The 26,743-nt window shown below is 36.6% G+C and overlaps 3 protein-coding genes across 3 annotated transcripts in view; 1 reads left to right on the top strand and 2 right to left on the bottom strand.

Annotated features, from left to right (window-relative positions):
- Positions 1-1,942: 1,942 nt before the first annotated feature.
- LOC139141775 (neurofilament medium polypeptide-like) lies at positions 1,943-5,994 on the bottom strand. The gene is made up of 2 exons (XM_070711425.1): positions 5,657-5,994; positions 1,943-4,540 (listed from the first exon to the last, which is right to left on the bottom strand). Exon 2 carries the CDS (start codon positions 4,505-4,507, stop codon positions 3,263-3,265), a length of 1,245 nt encoding a protein of 414 aa, XP_070567526.1. The 5' UTR covers positions 4,508-4,540; positions 5,657-5,994; the 3' UTR covers positions 1,943-3,262.
- The window catches only part of LOC139141778 (profilin-4-like), a 67,412-nt gene continuing 43,531 nt past the window's right edge, over positions 2,863-26,743 (top strand). Inside the window, exon 1 of the mRNA XM_070711432.1 lies at positions 2,863-2,972. The gene's annotated coding sequence lies outside the window, so the exon portion shown is untranslated. The remainder of the gene's footprint in view (positions 2,973-26,743) is intronic.
- On the bottom strand, positions 9,150-26,650 carry LOC139141776 (protein FAM228B-like). The gene is made up of 7 exons (XM_070711426.1): positions 26,388-26,650; positions 23,749-23,928; positions 18,734-18,811; positions 17,989-18,183; positions 14,589-14,754; positions 13,182-13,326; positions 9,150-12,776 (listed from the first exon to the last, which is right to left on the bottom strand). Exons 1-7 carry the CDS (start codon positions 26,481-26,483, stop codon positions 12,626-12,628), a joined length of 1,011 nt encoding a protein of 336 aa, XP_070567527.1. The 5' UTR covers positions 26,484-26,650; the 3' UTR covers positions 9,150-12,625.

A 26,743-nucleotide genomic window follows, 5' to 3' on the forward strand; every position in this document is an offset into this window, starting at 1 on the left:
TACTACTGTCCATGGTGATAAGCCTTCTGGTGACTCAAAATGGAATTTTCAGGTTTGCTACATGTAATTCTCATATTTATCCTCTGTCGTTCGTTCGATGTTTGTAAGTGTGAGTTCGAAACTAGACTGATCCTTTGTAATTTTTTATCGGATACACCTGTCACCAAATTCGTCGTCCGACTTTCTAGTCCTTGGCAATTTTACTGGTGGGTATTGCCAAATCTTTACCAAGCACATTAGTCGCGATACTCGACAACATAGGCCTACATCCGTACTGTCAAGACTTGGTTTGACCACTCAGGAGCAGTACGATACTTTCTGAAGCTTCTATCAGCACGGCCGTCAACTGCCTCGGGGAAGATATTTTAATCCCCGTAGAACCGTTCCACTTTCCTACATCAATAGGCATTTCTGCCATTTAATTTTTGCTGACCCATTAAAAGGTAAATTTCGTTTAAAAAAGAAAATCAATCTAAATTGATGTTTGGCAGGTATAGATATTACTAGCCCTGCGTACAGGTCTGTGTGTTCTCGGCGTTATACGGCCTCCATCACAGCCCTGCAACGGTCTGAGCGGTCTTTGGAGATTACTGGGGTCTGTGGTCAGGATCTCCATGGGTAATCAAAATTGTCGAGTACTTTCTGTTTCAGAAAACGAGCTGTTTTGGACGTTAGGAGAAGTTAATCCATCTTTTCTGGGGTCGGTTAAGAGGTAAAGGTAGGCAGGGAAAGGATTTTGCCCCGACAGATCATAATTTCGGCCAAAACGACCGTTTTTTAGTTGCTGTCAGGATCCGGACCGCAGAGACCCCAGTTATCTGCATAGACCGTTACAGGGCTGTGGTAGAGGCCGTATAACGCCGGGAACACACAGACCTGTACGCAGGGCTAAGATATTACCATCTGCGGCAAATGTAGACGCAGAATAAAATCTGTAAATTGTTGTCTTGATTTACTTTTCAGACGGGAGATTGGTAGTACTACAGTGACATACTTGTCGGCTTCTGCCCGTTTATGACCATTGAAATTCACGCACTTTAGGTAGGGAAGATAGTCAGCTGTTTATCGGGCACTTGTTGCAAGCTGCCCGCTCAGAGCCATTCAATTTCCGCACGTACTTTAGCTATGGCAGATTGTCAATCCTTTTTCGGATAACGTTTTCGCAGACTACCAACTGACGGCCATTCAGCCGGCCATTTCAATCCACATTCTTTGGTACGGAATATGACGACCCTTTTCTGGGCATACCTGTGGTCTGCTGCCCGTTGACAGCGATTCCAATTGACGCACTTTTTGTACGGGGAATTTTCAACCACTTTGCCGGCACACCAGTCCCCGACAGCCAATTGAATGCAATTCCAATCATCGCACTTTAAGTACGACAAATTGGTCGCCCTTTAATTAGGGCATCTGTCGTCCAATCGCCGCCGTTCGACATTCAAATACCCGTACTTGTTGTACCGAAGATTGTTCAGTCTTTCCCGGACTGTTACCCTGCTCCCGCCGCCCTTTTCGGGGCACACCTGTGGTCTGCTGCCCGTTGACAGCAATACCAATCTACGCACTTTTTGTACGGGAAATGTTCAACTTCTTTCCAGGAATACCTGTCCCCGACACCCTAATCAATGCAATTCCAATCGTCGCACTTTAAGTACAGGAAATTTGTTGCCTCATTTATCAGCGCACCTGTCGTTCAATCGCGGCCATCCGATATTCAAATACCCGTACTTGTGGTACCGAAGATTGTCAGTCTTTTACCGGACATTTCTGTTACCCTGCTCCCGCCGCCTGCCATCCTTATTCACGCACATTGTGTCCGGAAAATTACCCCCTCCTGCCGTTGGAGCTTTTCAAAAATAGAGATTAAAATGATGTTATTTGGTAGCACTTGGGGAGTATTTCAGATTTTTTTGTATAAAAACTCAAAGGAACAGAAATCTGAGACAGTATTTCAAAACTTATATTCCAGTTCACTGATTTCAATGAAGATTACATTTTTTGAAAACGAAAAAATAGCGACAGACATACATTTATTCACATTTATTATTTTTTATTATTTTCCTGCAATAAAAGATGGGTTTGTTGTCAAGGCATTCCACTGGTTTTAAACTTTATAGAATCAGAATTAGCTTGCTTTACACATTTTCCCCTATCGGTAACCTATGCCGTGTGTAGAATATAGAAAACAGGCGTTTCTCATGAATGATCAGGCAAGTATATCAATATTTAATCAGGAATACTGAAAAATGTACTCAGTACTAGCCTCTAACATAAGGCTTGACACGTCGAATAGCTGATCATTCTCGTCTGAAGATCACAATAACGTGTGAGATTTTGGCACAAATTATAATGATCTACTTTTAGTTTAAATCGTTGCTTCCTTTTAAGAGGGTGCCTGTTTTTCGCCCCCTTCCTGTTCTCCACTTTTGAGCAACCCCCTTGTAGCTTTCGATTTTTTGAGCGACCCCCTCAGATTCCTCCGACCCCCAGGCCATAAATAATGACGGCTCCCTGACTAGAAGTTTCGTCATTGAGGTCGCTATTCGTATTCAGGAAAACCATGACCAAATTTAATATTTCACCCATTTCATAATTCCATTTGCATGATTGATCACAAATAAGGTTGGCGCAAAAGATGCCGCGCTGAACGTGTCACTCTAAATTGAGAAATAGAATGCTAACAGAGCAAATTCAAGATTGACATTTGGTCCAATTTCAATGTATATGGTCAAGTGAACCGATGAAATCATGAAATTTACCCGTATTTCGACTTTCATTCTCTGATTTCAGGGTGAAAAATGGTTGGCCAAATAATGTCACGGATTATCAAAAAAACTTGACGCTGTCAAAAAAGTTACCTTAAGCTCATAGACACGATGTTGGTAACAAAGTGTTGGTATCATTTCTGGTAGACATATATATGAACAACAAACTGCTCTACATATCTGAAAACCTCTGCCTGCGGTAGAACGGTGAGATTTTGGAACAAATTATAATAATCTAATTTTAGTTTGAATCGTTGCTTCCTTTCAAGAGGGTGCCTTGTTTCATTCTGTACATAAAACAGCTAAAAAAGTGTCAAGCAGTTATATTTTTATGATTCGTTTCATTTCTATACATCTTAACTGAACAGGCTTCTTGTCGTCTGCATCCATTGATATTCATTTTCTGTATTGTGTCAATAGCAAGCAGATGGTTTCGTTTTGTGTAAAAAAATCGTTATTTTGATGACATGTACAGTGAAAATTGCAATTTTTTTTTATCAAAATTCACAAGATTCATTTACATTTGGGATTGTCACGCTGATGACTCTGTCTTCACTGCGTTCGTCGTCAATTTTGTCTGTGTCGTCATCACTCGTGCTTACGTCATTGTTACACTCATTCAGCTGTGTTTTGCTCATAAACTGTTCCAATTTATCCATAACTTCTTCATTTTCCTTTGACTGTTTGTACTTGCAAATGAACATCAACTTGTCGTGCTCTGCGACTTTCTTTTGTTTCTTTCCTTTATTAACAATTGAAGACAGCTTAACCTTTGTCCATTTCGGGTTTGCAGCTTTCTTCTCTTCCTCGGTTACCAAGGCCGGTAAACGAAATGCATCTTTTCCTCCGAGTTGCTCAAGAGGAGTTATTTCTACCACTTTCCAGCAGGCGTCACCAGGTGCTGAGGGAGCTACCATATGCTTTCTCAGTCTGCTCCTGCTTCTTAATGTGGGAGCTGAGCTGTTTCTTCTACCTTTGTCACGAAGCGAAGTATTGCTTTGAGACTGTCTCCTAAGTTTGTTGTATCGACGTACAGCGAGAGCACTCGTTGCATCCTCCGTGGGGATTGCAACCGAAAATGTTGCCGCCAATTTCGGATACTGTAGCTTTAGCTTCCGAATCGTGTCTTCGACAAATTTCTGTGACCTGTTTTCTTCTAAGGACTCTACTTTCTGAGTCCTTCTCGGAAGATTTTTCGAGACGCCAGTTTGCTTAGGCCTCTCTTCTTCTTTGTCCACATCTGAAAGGCTCTCTGAATTTTCGTCTTTTTCTCCTTCTCCTTCTTCTTCCTCTTCTTCTTCTATATCTGAAGCGATGTCAACTTGTGTTCGAAAGAATGCTGATCTTCGTTCAGCCACCTTGTCCTGTTCAACTTCGTCCTCCCCTTCACTTGCCGATGGAGTCGCTCTCCTGCTCTCGGTAACATTGGAAACGGTTGCGTACTCTTCGTAGGGGACAACTCCGATGGACTCCGGTTCGCCGAAGGACCTCGTGTACATCGGTCTCTGCGCCGAACTCAAACTCGATCCGCCTCTTCCAGGTAGTTTTGATGTACGCTTCGCTCTTTTCTGGGCCTGCAATTCCAATTTTATGTCCGTAATTTCTCGCATTATTACCATCAGAGCATGCCGCCTTTGCTTGTCAAGCACTGTCATGGTTCTTGCATGGTGACGGTCTATGCAAAGATTCGTATACCTGGTCTTATCAAACTTTGCAGAACGTTGCTGAAGTATGTTGTGCATGATCTTTGTCCACTAAATTGTAATGAATAATCTCTATAAAATAAAACACGGAATAAGAAATATTTGGATTACGAGCAGTGAAAAAAGGTAGAAGATATGGGATGGGCAAGTGAGTATGATATCATGCGCATCAAGCTACCTTTCTGTGATATTATGAGATAAAAAGCGGAAAGGCAAACAAAAATTCACATGTTTATGTTGCATGTAAGGACTTATGCATCGAAGGAAGTGTTTTGATTTTAGCTGCTGGCCTGGTGCACATGTGGATCGTCCTTGATAGTATAGTATGTAAAATAGTAAGATACGGAGATGTTAAAGATGCAGGTGAATGTATCACTTCCTAAATTGTTCAATGACTTACTGTAAGATTTCAGTCAAATTAGCGTTTTACATTCCATATTTGTGAAGATATTTCATCGGGAGAGACCCTAATATCTGAATACATTCTAATTTCAATTCAAATGAATCGACGAAACTGAATGATCACATCTGCGTTAGTTGCGTCATCACCGTTTTGATTTGATTTATCCAAAAGCTATAAAGAACGACGTATGACGTGAATTCGCTCTCAGTTTACCTGACATCATAATTCGAATTAAGTATGCCGCCGTTGAGCCAGCCCATCTTGACAGTAAAGTATTCCAAAGTACAGATATTTCTATTTCAATTTAATATGTTTGAAACGAATACTACGTTGAATTACCAAAGGTGCAGAAAAGTCTTTCCTATAAGTCATTTTGTTGTTGAGCGAAAGCAAACTCAAAAGTGGAACACAGGAGAGACAAACTCAAAATGCTTCTGCTGTGTTCACAATTTGAAGTATATTAAAGACCTTACAGTACATGTCAGGTCTATTGATCGTGTTTGTTTGGTCATGTAGACCAACTATAATGGCCGACATAATTTTGTTGCTATGGATGTTTTACATGCCAAACTTGTGTTCCCTGTTTTTCCCAAATTTTCAACGGGGATCTAAAGCCAACCAAATGGTAAAACTTTACAGATTTTGACAAGTTTTTTTAAAGGAAAACGACAGTTTGTCAACATCTTGAGGAATGCGACAAAAAACCAGTTTCGAAGTCGGTGACCAAACAAACATTCACAGTGTGCCTTGGCACAAATCTGACTGAACAAGAAATCTGTACTTACAGAATGACTGTCTTTACTGTCCAAGTTTGGTTCAGAAAAACTCGACTAGGAACATTACATTTCCACTGTTGTTAGTTTTCTTCCAGAACTCACAACGACATCTCCCCTTCTGGTGTCAAGTTAGGTACGGACTCGAACGAGAAATAAGTATAAATCCTAACGCTTCTTTTCCAGCAAACTATTATTTCACGGTGAAATAATTGTATCGAATATAATGCAAGCTTGTGACGAAATCTGTCAGATTCACCGACTAAACACCTAAATGAACGATGTTTTCACAGAGGTGTCCGAGTTTGCAGTGTCCACAGCAAGCCCACCTGTAGGTTGACGGAATATTTGAAAAGGACCCTTATCGTAAATTAATGGACTCAAAGGTGATGGGTCTTGACACAAATAAACCGTAATGGCGTACATAACTGTAAAGATCACATAGGCATTTGTTTGCTGTTCAGTAAACCGGTGGCTTTAGAAGAACCTAACCCCCACAATCCCCGGTTCATCCTTGGTTCGGAATTTACATTGTTCCATTTAAGCTATAACATGGTTTCAGATAACTATTGCTGTCGTAGACATATATGGTAGCAGGAAAAATGAACGATTGGTTTGGAAATATTTTGTAATTCTTGAAGATTGAAATGATATGAGAGAGAGAGAAAAGGGGCGGGAGAGGTGAACAACCCGTCAAGTTTCCTTGCCATGTGTAACTAATAATGTTCAACAATTAACAAACGAACGGAATCTGTATAAATGAAATTTTACAAAGTCAATTTCCTAAGTTTGCCTTGTAGCTGTCAAGAGTCAATAAAATGTCAACAAAATAGTCCATTTACTATGACAGCATCTGGAATTTATCGATCAGCGTATGCTGCAGAACCACTTCAGTCATCGATTGGAAACAGCGTCAAATCATAAATCAATTGATCACACCTATGTACCTGCCAGGTTCAAAGGTTAGTTGGCATTTATTTTGTTTATGTTTGTCATGTTTCTATGGAAACCAGACAGCATGACAACATACTTTACATTCGAAACTATAAATACAACTATTCTTTCATTGGTAAGGTGAAGAAGTTCGGTAATCAATGCAGAGATTCTCCAATCCTCAGGCACTCTCATATTTAAGTAAAAATATGCATTGAAATATGTTGACGTACAAGGAATTTTCGCCAAAACATCTGTACACTTGCAAACATATGTGGGGATCAAGACCATGTCAATAAATAGTCCATCCTGATTGGCAGCAGTGTAGGAAATTCGTGGAAAATAACATCGACACATCTGTGAGGGAAAAGTTGAAACATGACTTGCCAGAGCAAAATACTACCTATACTAGGATACTAGTAATTATGTCTTGCATACCATATACTATCTCTGATCTTAGCAAACCAAAGCAAACTTTGACAATTCTTTCTAACTTTCCGTTATTTACTGTAAAATTTCACCTGCCGGACAATTATTTCCCTACCACAGTCAGGTGGGGTTTTTTTTCTCAAATGGTGGAGATTCTGCCATATTACGTACAACTTCCTTCGCTTCAGCACGCAAGGAAGATCGGTTTTATCTAGCGATCATGAAATCCACTCCTTTTCATCGTTTCAGCAAAGAGTAGTGTTCCTTGTGTTGTGCTGGATACCTCACCGGGCTCTGGTTCGCGTTTTGTGAGGCTTGTCAATTTCACACCTGTAAAAACTGTTAGAGTCGATGTCGACTGACGGCATTAGGGCCTAATCTTCAAAGATGCAATCGGTGTCGGATTTACATGACAACGATTTACATGTACCTATTTTGAACTTTCAGATGTTTTGCAAATTATTCTTACCTCTCTAAATACCATTAATCTCATAACCTTTAAAAGTGACTCTGTCTCTTTCACATATTCAATAGCTTGCATATCATAGCTACGTAGAAAGTCTCTGTGTGCCCATACATCTTAGATCTGTAGTCTTAACTTTTATAGTAGTTCGCAAATTCGGACAGTTTCAGGCATAAAACCTAACCATCTACACGTACCATGGTCGGCCGACCAAGAGATGTCGAAAAATTGTAAAGAAAGTTTTTTACATGCAAATATACCCAGTTATTTCCAAAAGACACTGTGATGTGTAGTACTCGGATGGGAGGGAGAAAATAGTCCGCTATGGCCCCACGATTTAAAATTGTTCACCTCCCAACGGGCCACTATTTTTCCTCGCTCAAAATCCCCCACCAAACCCACCCCGCCCGCAATCCTCTACTTATTACAATGACCTCTCTTTGCTCTTTCTGCCACAAAAGCTCCTCACTGCCCCTCCAACCACAGGCGAACTGGAAATGAAGTCTAAAATATGATATTATTTTCATAATTATTAAAAATAATAAATCTTAATTATGAAATATTGATATCACATAACCGAGTTAGTATTTCATCAGGATTGAGCTTCCTTTCTGCGGAGCAGCACTCCATAAAATCGCTGTATGTGCATGAATTGTGTATCATATGAGCGGCCGGCCGGGAAGTCCAATATGGTAGGAGTATGTAAAAGGGACACACACTCCTAGTATATTGGCCGGCCACCCATGTCATGCATAATTCATACACATACAGCGATTTTATGGAGTGCTGCTCTGCAGAAAGGAAGCTCAATCCTGATGAAATACTAACTCGGTTATGTGATATTAATATTTCATAATTACGATTTATTATTTTTAATAATTATGAAAATAATATCATATTTTAGACTATTCATTTCCAGTTGGCCTGTGCTCCAACCAGAGGCAAACTCCCGAAACCCTTCCCTTCCCTTAAGATTTTTTCCCGGTAGTCTGCTCATCAAAAAAATAAGATTTCCCTGCCTGACGAAAGAAAAGCTCGCCAGACCTTTCTCCGTCTGCTTATACAAGACAAAATTCCCACCAAGGAACGGCTTCCAAACTCTTTGGTTCTTGAGAAGTTTTGTCAGCTACTCGGCATATTATGTTTTCTGAAGTTAATTTGTACATATGCTGGTTGTGGCCTTATTTTTATATCACTGGCCATGTACAGTAGAGTAGCCAGGATTTCACTTTAGTTCAATCATTTTGTTTTATTGTTTACATGTGTGTCCATTATGTTGCTAGATTGGAAATTGACCCAGCCAGGTCATATGAATAGATTGTACTTATCATTTGCCAAGTGTTTGTTCGTTTCTTGAAGGGATGAATAAAATGTTACATGACAATTACTGTTTCAGGGCATTGTAATACAAAAATGTCATATGATGGTCAGTAAATCACCAATGATCAGGTCATATTTTGATACAAGTTGTGTTTTTTCATTTCTATCTCATGTTGGATGTTGCTATACTCACACATCAAAATCTGCATACACACAGAACATGGCATCAAATTGTCTCTAATATGTGAATAATTCACCACATAAACATAACATTTGTGCATCTACACTGAACACAGGCACAGACATACCAAAACTCAAATGTTGCATTAATACAAGAAATGACAAACCAAACAAAACAAATTCCTTATACAAAGTAGATTTTATGTTTATTTACAGTATACAAAGTGACAATCTTACAAATATTGGCACCGAACCATTGGCACCGAGAGAAGAAACTGATCGTCAAATATCTGTACTGTTTTATTTTCTCAAGAATTGAAGTTAAGATCTCCCTTCTCTGTATTTACAACAGTCTCAATGCTCCAAACACCTTTTATTTGTTTACAAACATGTTAATAAACCTCCATCTTGCATTTAAACACTCATACCCGGTACCAAAAAAATTAGTTTACACTTGATACAATGACATACAGAAGTGATGGCCTTTGCTTGCAAACTTTCAGTATATTTGTAACACAAACGTACCAAACTTCCACATTTTAATATCCCTCTAAACCATTGATCCTTTAATTTTATGGCATATATGACCACCAATCTCACTGCATCCATCTTTGCCTGTTTTCACATTCTGACTATTTTCTGTTCAGTTGATTCCAAAAGATGTTACAGAAATGTTGAAACGGTAAATGTGCATGAACAAAAGAACATCTGCAAAGTTACAAAAAAATTGTCAACAACAGAAGTTAGTAAAACATACAGCTTGTTTGCAGGTGTGCCAATAAGGGTATTAAGTCTTGAATTTTACAATTAACAAAATCATATTGCACACAATACAGCCCCCTTCCCCCTCGCTGTGTAGAATACAAGTGCCTTGGTGGTGGGGAAAACTCAACTTTAAAAATACATTTTCACTGAAGAGATCTACTAGGACTCATACTGACAAGAAATTCAACATTCTTTGTTGAAACTTTCCTGATATCCATGTTAGTTCTTCACAAAGCATTTGCTTTTCTGATGCAAGGTATCGGTTTTAACTAAACTTTTCTAACAGTTCCTTTTCTGTGCCTTTGTAAAACATGGCCTGCTTGGTTGTTGCTACCAGCTGACATTTTGGCAATCAACATCAAACACGCAAGTAAATTCACTTAAAGATTGTTGTTGTGAGTTCACTTAAAAAAATACTTGATAAGAAGTCTTAGTGTTTGGCTCTGGTACATTTGTCTTCAAGACTTGTACTTGACTACCTCAATGAATATGGTGAAGTGATGTATTGAAGCGGACCATGCTAAATGACCATTATCACTAGAAATCACTGGAAATTCTTGGAAAGTTTGAGTTTACCTTGCAACATGTTAATTCAGTAAATAAAGTGTTTCAGCTACAATGGTTATCTTGATTTTTTGATTGACAATTTTGAATATCTTGAATACTATCAAAAATAACTTGACTGTTTGGTCACAGGTAGGAAACAACATAACTGTCATCTGTTATATTTGAAGTGCAGAATATAATGGTGGCACAATCTGTGTTAGTTATTGTTGCATCTGTAAACCTTGTATTTCCTGTGTCTAAGTCTGGTGGAACAGATCTCAGCAGATTGCCATATTTAAGACAAAGACAACAATTCCAACTAAAATTTCAAACAATTGCATAAGTGCATATGGTGACCAAACCACATATTTCTAATATGGATGTATCTGGATGCTGGCTCTGACACCCAAATAAAGGCTTATTTGCTGAGCCTTATACATCCACATTTTTATTCAAAGGAATTAGGGTGCATAGCTGACCAACACCAGAGTAAAAATATCACTAGGTGAATTGAACACACCAGAAAATACATTTGCATATTTACTGTTAATCTTTAGAAATATTTTGCTTTCAGCGGTCGCTGCTTGTTTATATAATAAAGACAAACAAAACAATTGATGTGAAGTTTAGTGCAAAGTAGCTGACAAACAACACCCATAGGAAAATGCAAATCAAACACAAATGCACAAGTAGAAAAATCTGTTAGACACTTAATGTCTTAAACTGTGAAATACTGTTCAAATTTTCACCTCATTTTAATATTTACAAGATGTTGCAATATTGATGTCAGATATACCAATAAATTTCATATTAGACATTATCAAAAATATGAATCAAACCACCAATATTTTCATATGGTCTCTTTTCAATGCAATGTCAAATTCCTTGAGTTTGGTATTTCAGCAAAAACCACTGATTTGACATAGAGGTTAACACTTGATAACAAGATTACAATACATAAAAGGGTATTTGTTGATTTTCTTGTAACAAATCAAGTTATCAGTACTCCATACTTTTCTTTGGCTGTATGTGGTACAAAAGTCAGTTGTTGAATTGTAAATCTTGTCAAGTTTAGGTGAATTGTCATCGGTAGAATTCACTCTTTGCCATAAACCTTCGATACACATATTGTCTTCAATGAATATGATAGACAAGTGTAATTTTTTGCAGTGAAATGGGGTCAAAATGTTCTCTTTATTCTAGATTCTCTCCTGACATCAATTTGACATTACAATGAACATATTAGGAAATGTCTGAATGATAAGCAGATCACTTATATTCTCTATCTTATTACAGAATATACAGCATCCATGTGTTAGTACAGTGTACAATGTCTAGTGTAATATTCAGCACCTTTTCCTTTTAATGCCAGCTTTCATCACAGCACTGTCCATAGTTTCAAGTATTCATTGCATATCTCCTCTCCATATTCTATATCAAAATTTTTGATCCAAAATTTGTCATGTTTCCTATGGATTCACTAGTTTCTACGGTAATTATTTTGGACCAAAAAATCAATCAGACCAACTTTCCACTTTCCAAAATTGTTACAGATCCTAATCAAAATTCAGTCAGAAACTTGAAACTTGTTGTCAGTTGAGTGAAGGAACTCAACTAATATGTAACTGCTAAATCTGCTTAGTAGCTTGAATAAGTTCCTACACTTTCCTAATTTGGCAGGTTGATTTTCAATGGAGGGCAATAACAAGAGATGTTGACTTGGATCAATCTTGGTAACAACATCTCTGTTGCCATGGCATCCAGTGTGCCTCTTTGTCGCCATGGTAATGAAGGTGTATCCATTGACTCAGGAAAGTTGTGAGAAATGCAATGGGACGAAATCCATATGTGTGTGTGACCAACATACCAACAAGTTTCCATGGTAATGACAGGTAAGTACTGATTTGCATAAATGTACCCTACCCAAAGACTGGACGGACTCATAGAAAGTGACTGTGCCCACAGAGTCAGCATCATCATGATATGTTTGTTGTTTTTATCTACATCAAATTTCAGGACCCCACTAAACTGTAAAGGAATTTCGATTGCAAAGTTTCATTAACGACTTGTGTGAAACAAAAGTGTTACTCACACATTAAAAACTCAAAAATATATGTACAAATGAAACATGATGTAAAAATATTTAAAAAATGACATGAATGACCCTAACTCAACTTGTCAAATTTAGTTTTATTCAATGGCATCATGATTGTCACATCTACTGAGATTATTTCAGATTGAATGTGATGTGAAAATTTGGCAATGTGGACAAGTGTTTGTTCTTGCCAAAGGTTGACCTTTGAAATTACACTAACTGACTGATTGCTTTACATTTTCTCAATTGACTACACAAAAACAAATGTGGCATGTGGATCTGTGTACATGCGTTTCTTCTGGCATTGCATTTCTTCATCAACTATCTTGCTGTCAAAGGACATTTTGCCCCACTCGTCAAAATCAAAATGGGTTTCATTGAAGTTGCTTCGCATTCTTCTCCTATAAAAGGAATAATGAAAACAGATTTAGGATAACAAATTCCTCTTCAGTAATAAGGACACTGTTAAAAGAATGGCCTTGAAAAATTGTGATTGAATAATTTTCTTGAATTACAGTAAAACTGTATCAAAGTGAGCAAAGCCAGTGGTCCAGTGTCTAGGACTGACACACGTTTTCACTCAAACCTGTCCATTTGCAATGTCACCTGTCAATAGACAAGTGAACACAAATGTAATTTTATGATGAATATAGAGTAGATAGTAAGACTACTGAACTCATTTTGGTACTTGACTTGGGACAATCAAAAGTTGATTTATTTTAGCAGTCCTCCACATACTGTCTTATGATTGGGCAAATGAATTCAACTTTGTCTGAAAGATTATCAGATATCTCAAATAATCTCACCTGCTCTGGTATCTAACTTGGCTATCGATATCATGTAATTGCATACGAAGCCAAGTACTGCATTCAGTTCCATGTCTTCCCAATGGAACCAATGGTAGTGACGGCAGACGATACCTCTCAACGTCTCTGTCTGACAATGTTTTGCCTGGTGAGACAATAGCAAGACATAAATTATTAAACAATAATAACGTTTCTAACTTTGTCACTTTAAAAGTATAGACTGTTCCACTTTCATGTAAAAGTCAGAGATCAAATGGTAGAAGTTGCCAGGATTTTCCAACACTAAAAACACAGAAGTTGCCACACCATATATTTTTGCATAAATCATAAGCTATAAATCATATAGCTAGAGCCTCTTCACGAGTCACAATTTATATAATCTTTAACCAGCAAAAAGCAATAGGAACCATGATCCCTGTCTACCCAATGATCTATTTACAGTAGAATGTGCCTCTGGGGACAGATATAAAACTCTCAAATGTTTGCAATTCTTTTCTGATATACTACTTGTGGGGGCTCACTTTGAAGCTCTTGGAACAAAAAAATATTTCACTGTCTTAGTTTTTCGAAAATCAAAAATTGTATTTTTCCCCACAGAGTTACCATGGGGCTGGCATCATTTTGAATTTGAAATATCGGTAAATGTTGCGTACTTTGTTGCTCTAGTGCCAAACTTTGCATGGTTTCCCCCCCAATTTGATTCTTGATTTGTCAAGAAAATAGATGTACCGGTAAGTTTCATTGAGGAAAGTTTGAGCAAAAGTTAAGTCTTTGACTTGCATGGGGCATATACTGCCTTTGGGTAGAATTTTATAAAGATTGTAAATTGGGAATCTAGAATTGAACAGTCATGGTAGCATTCATTTTCTTGTCCAAAAAAATGCGAAACAGAACACACTGCAGTATGAACAATTTTTAAATTTGCTGCATGATGCATCATTGAAGTTATTTTAAATAGAGCAAAAGTCAGTGAGTTGGATATTGATGTGATGATCATACAAATATGGTCAGTCCATAGCCAACTAAGAATTATCATCCAGATTTGAATTCTTGCAGTAGCATATAAACACATAGATACTATATTTTTGGTATAAACCAGAAATTTTGACATATCCTACATTTAAAGGCACATATCTTCTTCCTTGATTTTGGCATTAGTCATTGTCCTTATTACTGTTTGTAGCTGTCTGTCCTTTGTTTTCCTCAGTCAGTGTTATCAGGTTCATCAATTTGTTTTGAGATGAAACTGACAAACAATCTGTCTTTAAGTACCCTTTCACCCCCAGTTCCCTGTATACAGCTCCAACTTTACCATAGAAAACAATGGATTTGGGACAAACCATGGTGGTGAAATCTTTAAGTAGGTCTTCAGTTCAAAAGGGCAGACACAATAGTTTCTCTCCTTACCTGTTTGACATCTAATTGTAATCCTATCTTCTTCATTTCTGACTTTTTCTTGTGCTATTAGTGGATCATCAAAGGTCTGTGTTTCTGCTACGATTGGTGCTGGCCTAGGCACTTGTAATTGTAAGGGATTGTAATCTGCTTTGGACATTGTATCTAAAAACACAGGCTGGTGTAGGAGACAAAAGAATTAAAATGTTTTAAATAACGGTCAAACAGTGTGTGTGGGATACCTGTAACATTACATCAACGCCAGTGATAATGTCCACTTGGATAATACAGCGCTGTACACATCATTTCATGGACAAGTTTTATTAATTACAACTTGCAAAAGAAACATATTTATCTAAGTTAACATAAGTTGAAAATTACAATGAATTCTACAGAATCCCAGAGAGTATCCAGTTGGACACTTTCACTTTCTTTCAAGATAAAACATACCAGTACATGTGGGAAGCTTGGGAAGGATAGACAATGGATCGTCTAGGTACACTTTGGGAACAACCAACATGAATATTTTGATCTGTGTACAGATTTCAAAGTAAGTGACAAATTTGATTACTCCATCATGTAGCATCTTCTAGACACATTTTGTCTTGGCTAGCTTGGCATGATTTTAGATGACAGCATTTATTTGTAAACTGTTGTTGCAGCAATTATTTTCATGACAAATGCCAATATCAATTTGGCCAATACACACGCAAGTTTTTTATTTTTGGTCTGGATGTATTTCCTATGTCTTGAAAAAGCCTACCAAGCTATGGAAAAGATTCTCTATTTTCTCCAAGAGGAATAATACAGACTCATCATGATTTAGATTGGAAAATTCTAGCAAGTTACAAGCCATACACAATTTGTACTCAATATTTAGCTGTTGACTCAAAATTATGAAATATTTATCAATTTCTTGATTTATGGATATTATTATCACAGCACACATGAAATGGTAATGATAAAATGTTATTCAGTTATGGCCACATCTTTCAAAACATCTGTCAAATTGTCCATACTTTGTAGAATACCCTGTACGAAGTCCTTACAATGTACTATGGTGTATCCACAAATTATCATTTATAGGTTAAATTTCCTGTGCTGCTGGAGTCTTCATTCAAACATAATCCTTGAGAGCATCTGGACTTCAAGGTGTATACTATATTAGCATGATTGACCAGGCTGGTATGACATTAGGAACCATTGCTAAGTTTATACTAATGTGTGGAAGTATAAATTTTCAAAAAATCAGTGTTACTTGCCATCAATGTTTCCACTGTTCAATTTATTCAAATCAGAAGTTGGCTAAATTGATAGAAATTTTGTATTACAAAAAGGAAATTAAAAGTTTGGTTCATTGAAATAATGGTATCTAAATAAACTGTAAGACAATCATGTTTCTGAATGTTTACTGACAGTAAGAAAAGCATTCTGGAGATAAAGATTTGCAGAATCTACAACTTTGCCCAAGAATGTCTCTCTTGATTTATCAAAAAACATCTGTGGATTTGTCCTGTTTTAGGGAGACCCTGCCAGTAAAGTGTTTACCATATTTAACCATTCCTTTGTTAAACACTGCTATCACGCAGCGTGCCCACTATAGGACAAAGGTTCTCTGATGCAGCCTTCTCCCAGAAGTCATCACAGCAGACAAGACATTCTACTTTTCACCAGGGGTAGGACAGGGTCAAAAGAGGATGGACAAAGGATTGAATTCAACAAAGACACATCAAACAGGTGGTTTTCCACAAAATACACCACCAAATGAATATGGAATGTATGCATCATGCAATGCAATGTTTGGAATTTTGTGAATTTGCAGCAGCATTGTGATCATGTGATATGTAGATAATCTAATATCTTGCAAAAACCAACTACATGGAAAATGTGAGATGCTGCAGGGGGTTGATGGGATAAAATGTGTGAAAATGCTACATGCATGTGTAGTCACTATGTCTACATCAACGAAGGCAGTATTTTTAAACTTACAAGAGGAGAGAGAGCTGAATTGAATCAGTAGGTGTACCTGGATGTTCGACTGTACATACGCATTGAACACGGTCTACACATATGTGTTGTATGTGGTCGGTTAGTTTGCTAAAGGGGAAAGTTAGATTTGCAAAAAAGTAAAAAGTATAGATTGCAGACATTGTAGGCATCAGTCAATGTAAATTACAATTAGCATGTTCTCAGAGTCAATATGGTGTGTAAATCAAGCTAGCAATACGAACATGCGTGTAGATTCCATGTTTCCTTGTGTAAATTTTTCAAACAATGATGTTACGTGGATTTCTACAAATTTAAGCTGAACTCAAATATCTGTGAATGCAAGTAACAATGTTCACTGGGTTTTCAGAAATTCATCAAACTAAATATCCTCACATGTGGAAAAATTCTCAAGAAAATCAACCATTGTGTGGTGTCATTTCAGAGATTTAGAAGGTATTAACTTTTTTTCCCTTCACAAACATACATATTTCACTTTTACCTGACATTCAGATGTTTAGTTGATACTTTTATTTGAAAATGTTACTCTCTGCAACTGGAATAACCAGTAATGTACTGTTAAGCTTTGGAAGAACCAAACCAATTCATACATTCATAAAGAGCTACTGGAATGAGTTCAGAGTTCTAAATTTTTTTGTTGTTATGGTACAACTCAAGGAGTGAATAGTAGCTGATTAGAAGGACATACAGCAGAGCTGTTTGTACGACTTTTTGTCTGTATTATCTATGATACCAGAGTTATCTTGCATTTCACACTGACTGGTGCAGTACAGAAGTCTGACAACCACTCTAAAGTCCAAGAGTTCAAGTCAAAGACAAGAGCGGTTTGTTTGGGAATAAGAAAACAAAAAACAACAGTCGTGGCATTAGAGTTAGAAAGATTAGTGATGCAAATAAAATATGAGTGCAATTTTAAATATCAGGTGTTAGAGTTTAATATAATTGAGTGACATAGAAAGATAATTAATTAACGTTTTATTAAAAGTATCCTTTCACAAAAGAAACTCTTGGTTGATAACAGGGAACTGTGCATCTGTTATCAATGATGATGTGAAATTCAATGAAGTATCTCTGAATTTAAATTTGGTGTAATGAGTTCATATACAAAGTTTCAAACAACATTTAGAGATCTATACAATGCAAAGTTGACATTCATTCATTTCAGAGGAGAAATCAGAAAGAGTAACTGTATGGAAATTATTCTTTTACAGTATGTACGATGAAGAGCTTGCACAACAGATAACAATGTGTTTTGCTTCAAGCTGCAAATAGTGTGACATGCTGGATATACTGTTAATTCTATTGCCAGTTGATAGTTATAAGTTGTTGGGTAAAACTTTTGTTTGTGGATATATGTATGACATACGATCATAATAGCTGTAAAACCATGCATGTAACAACTTACCCTTCTATTGCAATATTCAACATAATCATCATGTAAATTCCGTTTCCGCCTCTCCACTTCTGGATATTCCTGTTTCATTTCCTTGTATACCTGTGCTTGCAGTGGCTCATACACTCGTTCACTCCATTTCTTGTGAAGCATTTCTTTCTTCCGTAAATCCAAGTACTCTTTGTTTTTGACAAAGTCGTCAACATCCTTTTAATTTCAAGATGAAAATAAGATTATTTATATCAAAGAGATGTATAGATTTGATGTCTTAACATCTGTTAGGATAATCTCTACCTCAAAAATTACACTTTTGTGGAAAAATGATATTCGATGATATTCATATCCACATAAAGACTGGCCCCAGTCGCCTGGCTTTCCTTAGCAGCAGTTACTGGTACATACTTTTTCTTGGTTTACTGCACTGAAATTTGATAATTCATTTTGAAAACAAAAAATTGGAAACTATGTTTTCGCAATTTATTTTCACAGAAATTAGTAATTTAGTTCATGTCATATCATTTATACAGAATACATAGCATCTTGACAATTAGCCACTTTGGTTTTCAATAAAACAATGTAATCCACAATCCAGTATTTGTCTGGGCATAGTCAGGACTAAAGCTTAGATCTTTCACTTACAGGTACTTATCGTAACCTTTATAATCATTTTCTGTCATTGATTTAATTACTATAAATAATGATATTGGTTTGACATTTCATTTTATGAAATTCATGAGAGTAGAAATGGTACACCAACCTTGACAAAACCTTCTTCTTCATCAAGTAATGACATGTACATTTTCTTCGTCTGTTTGCTCTCGGGATCTGCTTTCTCCTGTAATTCAAGTTTTGAGATGATGATGAAAACCAATGCAAAATTTTACCTCAATAAAGGGGCATCGTGTTGTACCATAAAATCATTTGAAATGATGGATCATTTCTTTATTCATATACCACTTACTAGCCTATGATGGTCAAACCCTTCCCCTGTGAAACTTTGGTATTACTATGTACCGGTACATGTACTGTGCCTACTGAAGAAACACATTTTAACTAATTAGGCACCTGGCATTGGTCTACAGGTGGTACTAATCTGATGCATCAGTCTTATAGAATGTTTACAGTATAACTTTCAGTACCTATGTTTGGTTACAAATTAGAACGCTAGGACACCATCAACAATTGTACAGTTGTTTTGAGATATGGTATCCAGCATAATATATCAGAGATACTAATTCTTCCTTTTGTGATATTTTACATTGACATTCAATGTATTTCAACTGAATTTGAAACAGCAGGTACATAGTACTGGTATGAAGAATCAAATCAACATGAGATATTCATTAGAGAATTCAAACTTCTATTGAGGTGTTCTTTAAGTTTTGTGACATTAAAATACTGGTTAAAAGCAAAGATGTTGACAAAAGTCAGCTTGCATTGAAAAATTAGATGAGTAAGCTGCTGTACAAATCACCTGTACTTTTTCTTGACCCCTTTCGTACTTCTATTTGTTTAAATGCTATTGTGTTCCATAGTGATGGCTGGATCACGACACCCATAATTAGATGGTAGGTTACACTCAAGTTTTGATATACCCTCTACAGAAGTGATCATAAATGAAAATTTTTTTCCGCATATGCAGTTCTTCTTGTCAGCAGTGACAATTTATTAAATAATGCTTTTAATTCATCTGTATTCCTTGATGTGTTTTGTAGTGTTGTATGTATGCCAGCGTGTGCAGTAAAATTACCCAGCAACAATATGCAAAACAGAAACCTCCAGTCTAATGTTTACACTGACCTTTGACTCACAGCAGGTGCTAACAATCTAACTAACTCAGGTGTTACTAACATTCAACTTAAGGTGGGAAAAAAGTTAGGGCTACCAAATAAAGATGCACTCAAGTGTTTTTATATACATGTTGGTGTGTTTTGATTGACAGAATTTCAAAATACAATAGGTCTGATCTTCACTGAGTGCTCAAGACAACTCTGTCAAACTGCATTGACTATGTGCTTGTCAGACTGTGCACTTACTTCATGACCTTACAATTCAAGAGCCCTTAGGTCACACACATAGTAAAAGGTCTTTAAAATCAGGTTTCATAGTCTCTTTGACTTTGCATGCACACAAATGTCAAATTAAATGCATTCATGGTTAAAAGCTTGTCGATAATCATTAACACAAATTCACAATAGAAAAAATTCTTCATCATTCAGGTGGGAAGGTCTATGTAAAAACAACCCTATGGCAAAGAATTTTAATGGTTGAATTTATTCTACAGTGTAGGTGATGAGGTATTGTGTACTATACTCAAACTCTGAATGTGTTTTCAGCCCTGCAATACAAGCTGCAGTAATGTAATCACGACTGAACCATTCTACATGGATGCTGTCATGCAACTTTATTCAATAAGGTTATTTGTGGTTTTACTTGCTCTGCGGGTTTCTTTATTCTTATAAAAACTGCCGCACTTAGTGGAATTTTGCTACCATGGCAACAATGTTTGTTATTGAAATAGATAGAATGGTGTTCTCAATCTTAACACCAGCATGAAATAATTTCCCTGAAGGTTGTTAAATTGCTGCCTGTAGTGCAATTGAGAATTGGCACTTCCATTTTCAATACTAGACTTTGATTAATAGAATGAAAAGACACTTTTTATCAACATTTGAATTCATCATGTAATCTAATATTTCATCGTTTTCAATATAATGCTTTTTATTTTGGAATTGTGCTTCAGTTGTTATGTATGAAATACAAATTGATCAGGAACCAGAGCCAACAGTGGGATGACTGTAATGGTTGTATTTACTACCAACAGGGTGTATACACACAGGTAACTTTCTAGCACACAGAGCCTGAAAGAATATGCTGTCGTCAAAAATATCCCTAAAACAGTAGCTTTACAGTGTTTTTATTATTTTGGTGACCATGAAAGCTTTATAAGGCCAAAAAAAATAATAGGTTTGTTTCTGGTCATTGACATGTGGCAAAAATGATGCGGTGACGCGATTTTTTTTTCAATTTTTTTTTTATTTTGGCTGAATTTGATACATTTCCCCCTTTTTTCCATAGGGGCAAATGAAAAACAAGAAAAAAAAGAGTTGACGCGCACACTTTGAAGTGATGCGCGCGCTGACCAGAAACAAATCAATTTTTTTTTTTGGCCTAACAGGAGTAAGGCATGGATTCATTGCAATAGCCATCATGCACACTGTGCATGTCAGGTTCTACATCAGCATGCACCAGTTTTCAGTACCTACACATTGACAGAGTTACATCAGCAGTATATCAAAAAGACATTCCCAGTTTTCTTTTTGGATTCATGGAGTATGACTGGAGTACGACCCATGAATGTGGTGGAATATTACTTTTAAGGCTAGATATGCGAATAGAGTATCACATTTGACAAGACTTCTTCACTGGGGGATACATATTGCTCCAATTTTTCAGTCAGTTAATTTGTTTTGATTTAAAACTATATAAATTTTGCCAGTTTCAATGATGAAAGTCACTGCATCAAGTTTCTGGTAAAGATCAGAATATTTGCTGTATTATTTTAAACATGTACAAAGTGCGGGTCAATTGCTCTTTCAATCTACCTGCATAGAAGTAATATGGACATACATAGTACAGTGTGCATGTGAGTAGTTTCAAACCCTGTACAGACAGTGTCATGTCCCATATTTGACCAACAATGTTTCATTAACTGATTCAATTTACTGGGAAATTGATATTATGTGTAAACACATGGCAATTAAATTCTCAAACAGACCACTGTATTTGTTGTCCCTGGGTAATTAACACTTCAAAGTATCTCTCTGATGAACTCTCTGATGAACTCTTATCAACTAATCTACTGTCATGGTTACAGAAAACACAAAGGTCAAACAACAAAAAGTATTGATTTGCTGTCAAACCATGGCATAAGTAGGGTCAGTGCTACAATTATCAGCAGATTTATTTCACTATTTATCACCAACTGAAATCTTAACCTGATCTCTGACCACCCAAGGGAACAATTACCCAGCATGGGCACTTTTTACTACACAATACCCCCAACCCTCTTTTAGGGCTTCAGTATGGCACCCTGTATACCTGTGTACCTTATAAGTTTGGGAAATATACAGACAGTATAAATGTCTAGAAAGCGTAATGTATAACTGTTTTATGTACATTCTGAATGAAATCATTTCAGATGGTTTCATATTTCTAATGTGCACTATATTTGCGTGTGCCATGTGACAGATGATATATGAGCAGTTTCCTCTCTATAAAGAATATCAAAATATTCAAAGAAAATTTAATAATTCATAAATTACTGCACTTAATAAATATCTGACAAATTTTAGCCCAAAATGAAGGAATTTAGTGCTATTTTGAACAGGATTTGATCTGAAATTGATGATGGTGAATACAAATTTGCTACAAAGAAAAATGATTGTTTGTTAATTGCGAGTTTCAAAGTCAGTAAATCATGGCAATCTAAAACGGCCACAGGGCAAACAGGTTGCATTCATGTCAACTTGTGACCTTGTAGGGAATAATACAGATGGCACCCTGCCACAACTTCTGATAAATCTTCTAATCATGGCCCTGGGCATATCACAAGCCGTACATACGACCACCACGGACAAAAGAATCTTGCATGTTTTCAAGGATATTAACAAAAGCTATACACTTGTGCAACCGAGATAATACATGGGGAAATCTATTGAGCCTGTACAACGGACTTTGTGATAATACTAGCACAAAAAATGCATAGAATTTGACAATGACATGTAGTTTGGTTTCTTTATCAATGTCACTGACAGAACTCTTATCAACAATGCAAACACTGACTTTAAGTAACAGGTACCACATAGGCAAGAGTATGCCTCATGGATATGGTAGAGTGTGAAGTTGTATTCTTGTTTGTTTTAAGACATTGTTTTAATGTGATAATGTTAAAAAACACTTGTGTTGCCTGTTCTTCATCAGTGATTTCTTTTGCAGAATTTACTTTTATGAAATTAACAGCAACGAAGTAATTCATTTGATAGAAGAGAATGATTAAACAGCTTTTAGAAAATAAAAAATCTGAAAAGCACAAATTTCAAAATCCACTATGATCCAGAAATTCCACTTTACTTTCAGCAGTTATCTGGATATGACTGAGAATAACTGCTATCCCTCCCCAAATGTGCATCAGTAATGAAAGTTCTTCACAAAACTTGAGAATTCTGTTTTTAGCACTTACAGCGCACATAAAGTATGGCTCTAATCACATACGAAAGATTTGCAACACATGTAGAGGACATAATCATTGCAATTTATTGATTGTTTATTGTTTACAAACTCAAAGTTGAGGCTTGGATCAGATTTATCAGCATGGATGTAATTTGCACAGCTGAACATTTTTTCTGATTCTTGATACTTTGGAGTTTGATACTTTGTATAGAGTTCATACACATGCATAATGCAAACCATAATACAGACATGTCTTCAGCCGTGTATCTGTGCTATGCTATCAGTCAAACCATCATTGAGAACTAACTTCTTATTATCTTTGAGAAGATGTTTAGTTTTGATTCCACAGGATGAGTGCAAAATGACAGAAAAAATTACAAACACTTTCTGTCTCTTATTCATTATTTACTTTCACCAGAATGTGAATAACTCTAGCATTTGACACATTGACCGCTGAAGCAATATTGACTATCTGACACACTGAAGACAGATATACTGCGAAATTTAGAAATAGCAAATGTTTAAGTGATAATGACCAACCTGAATATTTCGTATGGACTTTTCACTGATCCAATTCTGAATTTTTGTCATATTATCCAATGATCTAACTGATGCTGTGGATGCCCGTGATGATGCTACTGATGCTGTTGATCGATTTGGATTTGGTGTCGACCATGGTCGTCTTGACAACAGCCTCTGTTTATTTGCTCTCCTCACCATCTGTAACATTTGACATGAAGTGATGATAAAATGTAAAATAATGCATTTTAAGATTGTTAACAAAATACATACAACCAAAGCATGGGGATATTGACACTGAATCAGCAGCACTCATAGGTAGACACTGAAAGAATGTACCTGCTTTGATAGGGAGAATTCTGTAATTTCCTCAAAGCAATCTGATGGCTTTTTATTTGAAGAAATTCTGCAACTCACAAGACTAGTAACCTAAACATGACTTAATTTAAACAGCTTATCATGCCAAGCCAGGGATCTGGTGAAACTAATTTCTGTGGCAATAAAATGGATGGTTAGATTTTCAAGAATCATTTGTGAACAAAGTAATATGAAAAAGTCAATACGGTATTGAGATTCCAGCTGCCTCATGGAAACTAATCTTTTTTTTCTAAATTTTGAAGTGTTGGTCAGCAGAGTTTGAAGAAATTTGATCAAACTAGCAGCAAATATGGTGAGTGACATCAGCGTTTCTTTCACAATAGTAAAGACAGGTTTGTTTATCAATTTGACATGAAGGATTGACCCTTCCCTGTAAAATTACGTCATGTTTGTAATGTGTTTGGCTGTACAGGTCAGTTTTGCTCACATTGTTCACAGAAGAAGTTATCAGCAGATGGTGAAACATCTTTGTGGGGATAGAAATATTTGCTTATTCATGTGTGTAATGGTGTATTGTCAGTATTGTGCATTTTATCTTCAAGGAAAATATTGGGAAAACGCAAAAAGTAGGCACAGATTTCTGATACTATTAATTTGACAATCTATGGACATAAAATTAAGTTCTAATGCCAAATTACTCTTTGAAGTGTTATAAATTTGGCTGCTTTACCGCTTTTAGTGACTTGGCATATTTTTGTGCATACTGTTAACAAGTGCTTTACTACATATCATTTGTCATATTTTCATATATTTGTAAGTACAGTTAAGCAAAGATGTTGCAAGTGCAAATATTTTTTTAATTTCACTAGTTGTTGGCAAACTTTAAATGTGAGGTTTTCCAATGATTTTGTCAGTGAATTTTGTTAAAAACTGTAAGTCGGCACAAATATATCTTCTAATCCCAAATAGTTATTCCACATTTACTCCCATAGCCTGATGGAATTAATGAAACCGATGTACTTGTACACAATAGAAGAGTGGAAATATTTAAATGGTAATCCTAATCCTTCATTCTATCTCTTCAAACCTCAGGAGAGAAACTAATCGAGATTTTTTGGAAACATGCAAACGGTAGACATTCAAAATCAGCGGACAAAAACAGACCCCTGCAATTCCCTTTGCCACCTTGCGAGCAGCTGCAATTTGCCACCCCGAATGTATTTCCCAAGCAACTTACAAAAAAGTGTATAAGAAATAAAGGTTTCATCCTATGCTATAGTGATACCATATTGTCAAGAGAGAGAGAGAGAGAGAGAGAGAGAGAGAGAGAGAGAGAAGTTGACTAATTACATATCAGATAAAAGAATAATACAGCAATTAACACCAAGGTGATAAGAAGACTAACGGAATTCCGTTTTGGTAGTCGAGACCTCAAAATTGTATTTTGAACGCACACTTCTATTCAAACCCGGGCATGTATCTCCGAAGTTACGGTTTCCATTGCAATGGGTATCAAACCAGGGCCAAATATCAAAATCTTATCTATTATCTGATTGTAGGCTCCTCTTAATGATGATTCATGTCAACAAATGGCTCGATTCACTATAGTGTTATGTCATGCAGAACGCTTGCCTGTTCTCATGTTTATGACTAGCTGAAAGCTTGTTTACGTACATGCAAAACCATCTTTTCCCTCAAGTGCTCATCTTACAAATGTAAACACACACTTCAACAAATATACGTCGTCTGCAAAGGCTGTCAGTGAACGGTAAAACATTTTGCATTTATAGAAAGGGTTTTTATTCTTTGGTTTTGTACGATTGGTTGTTAAATTGATCTCAATATATAAGTAAATGGAATGGTTCGGGGATCATTGCAATAAGCAGCGATGACAAAGTCTATTTCTCATTAAAAATATTCAAAACTGACTGGACATATGAGCCATAACTTAGGTGCAACGTCTATAATTTTTTATTCGTGTAGACTGTCTTACTTGACCCGCGCTGTATCTGTTTTGCTTTGTCGTCCGTGACGAAGTCTTTGAGACGACTTGAGACTGACCTGTAATGACAGTCACCTAAATGACCCGTTGTATAAATGTGCATGACAAAGGCAAAATGGTGTTTTCGAAAAGTTAAAAAAATGAACCAACATGCTGATCAGTGCTTGAAAACAAGCTTCTGTTCCGTATGCTCGGAACTATCTTCACAATGTAGGCAGTTGCTGCAGAAATATAACACATATTTTAGCTCTGGAAAATCTAATCCTAGTCGTAATGTTGGTGTCCACAAGAAGGGCGCCGGCGGTAAATAATAAGGAAAACACATTCACACTGTACGTACCGTCGTGTAAATACGATCATCATGGTCGATCTTCAGCGACTCCACGCAATCAGGCGTGTGTACTGTAATGCTGCCCCACAGTTCTTGGCCAGCCATCTTTAAAGTGGGGCCGTTTAATCTCCGCGAACGTCGGGCTGGTGTGACAGGCTCTATCAGATCCTAATTTCGCAAATTAAAGAAACGGGAAGAAATACTCAAGTCAATCGACACCTTCCACAGTTCAAAGTCCCTCACCACGATCACATTACATTGTCTGGACCAATTACGATGTAGGTTAACTAAGATATACATGCGCGCTGAAAGTGCAACTCCTTGTGTGATATATAACGGTAATTTTTCTACTAAAGTGTAACACA

This window comes from Ptychodera flava, chromosome 10 (assembly GCF_041260155.1).
Source record: "Ptychodera flava strain L36383 chromosome 10, AS_Pfla_20210202, whole genome shotgun sequence".
Classification (NCBI taxonomy): domain Eukaryota; kingdom Metazoa; phylum Hemichordata; class Enteropneusta; family Ptychoderidae; genus Ptychodera; species Ptychodera flava.

What these genes read in the sequence shown, in the direction of transcription:
- LOC139141776 (XM_070711426.1), bottom strand. Translation starts at nt 26,483, where the DNA reads ATGGCTGGCCAAGAACTGTGGGGCAGCATTACAGTACACACGCCTGAT. An exon ending in TACAATTAGATGTCAAACAG is followed by an intron (nt 13,327 to 14,588) that starts GTAAGGAGAGAA and finishes TTGTCTCACCAG; the next exon opens with GCAAAACATTGTCAGACAGA. An exon ending in CAAGTTAGATACCAGAGCAG is followed by an intron (nt 12,777 to 13,181) that starts GTGAGATTATTT and finishes TTCCTTTTATAG; the next exon opens with GAGAAGAATGCGAAGCAACT.
- LOC139141775 (XM_070711425.1), bottom strand. Translation starts at nt 4,507, where the DNA reads ATGCACAACATACTTCAGCAACGTTCTGCAAAGTTTGATAAGACCAGG.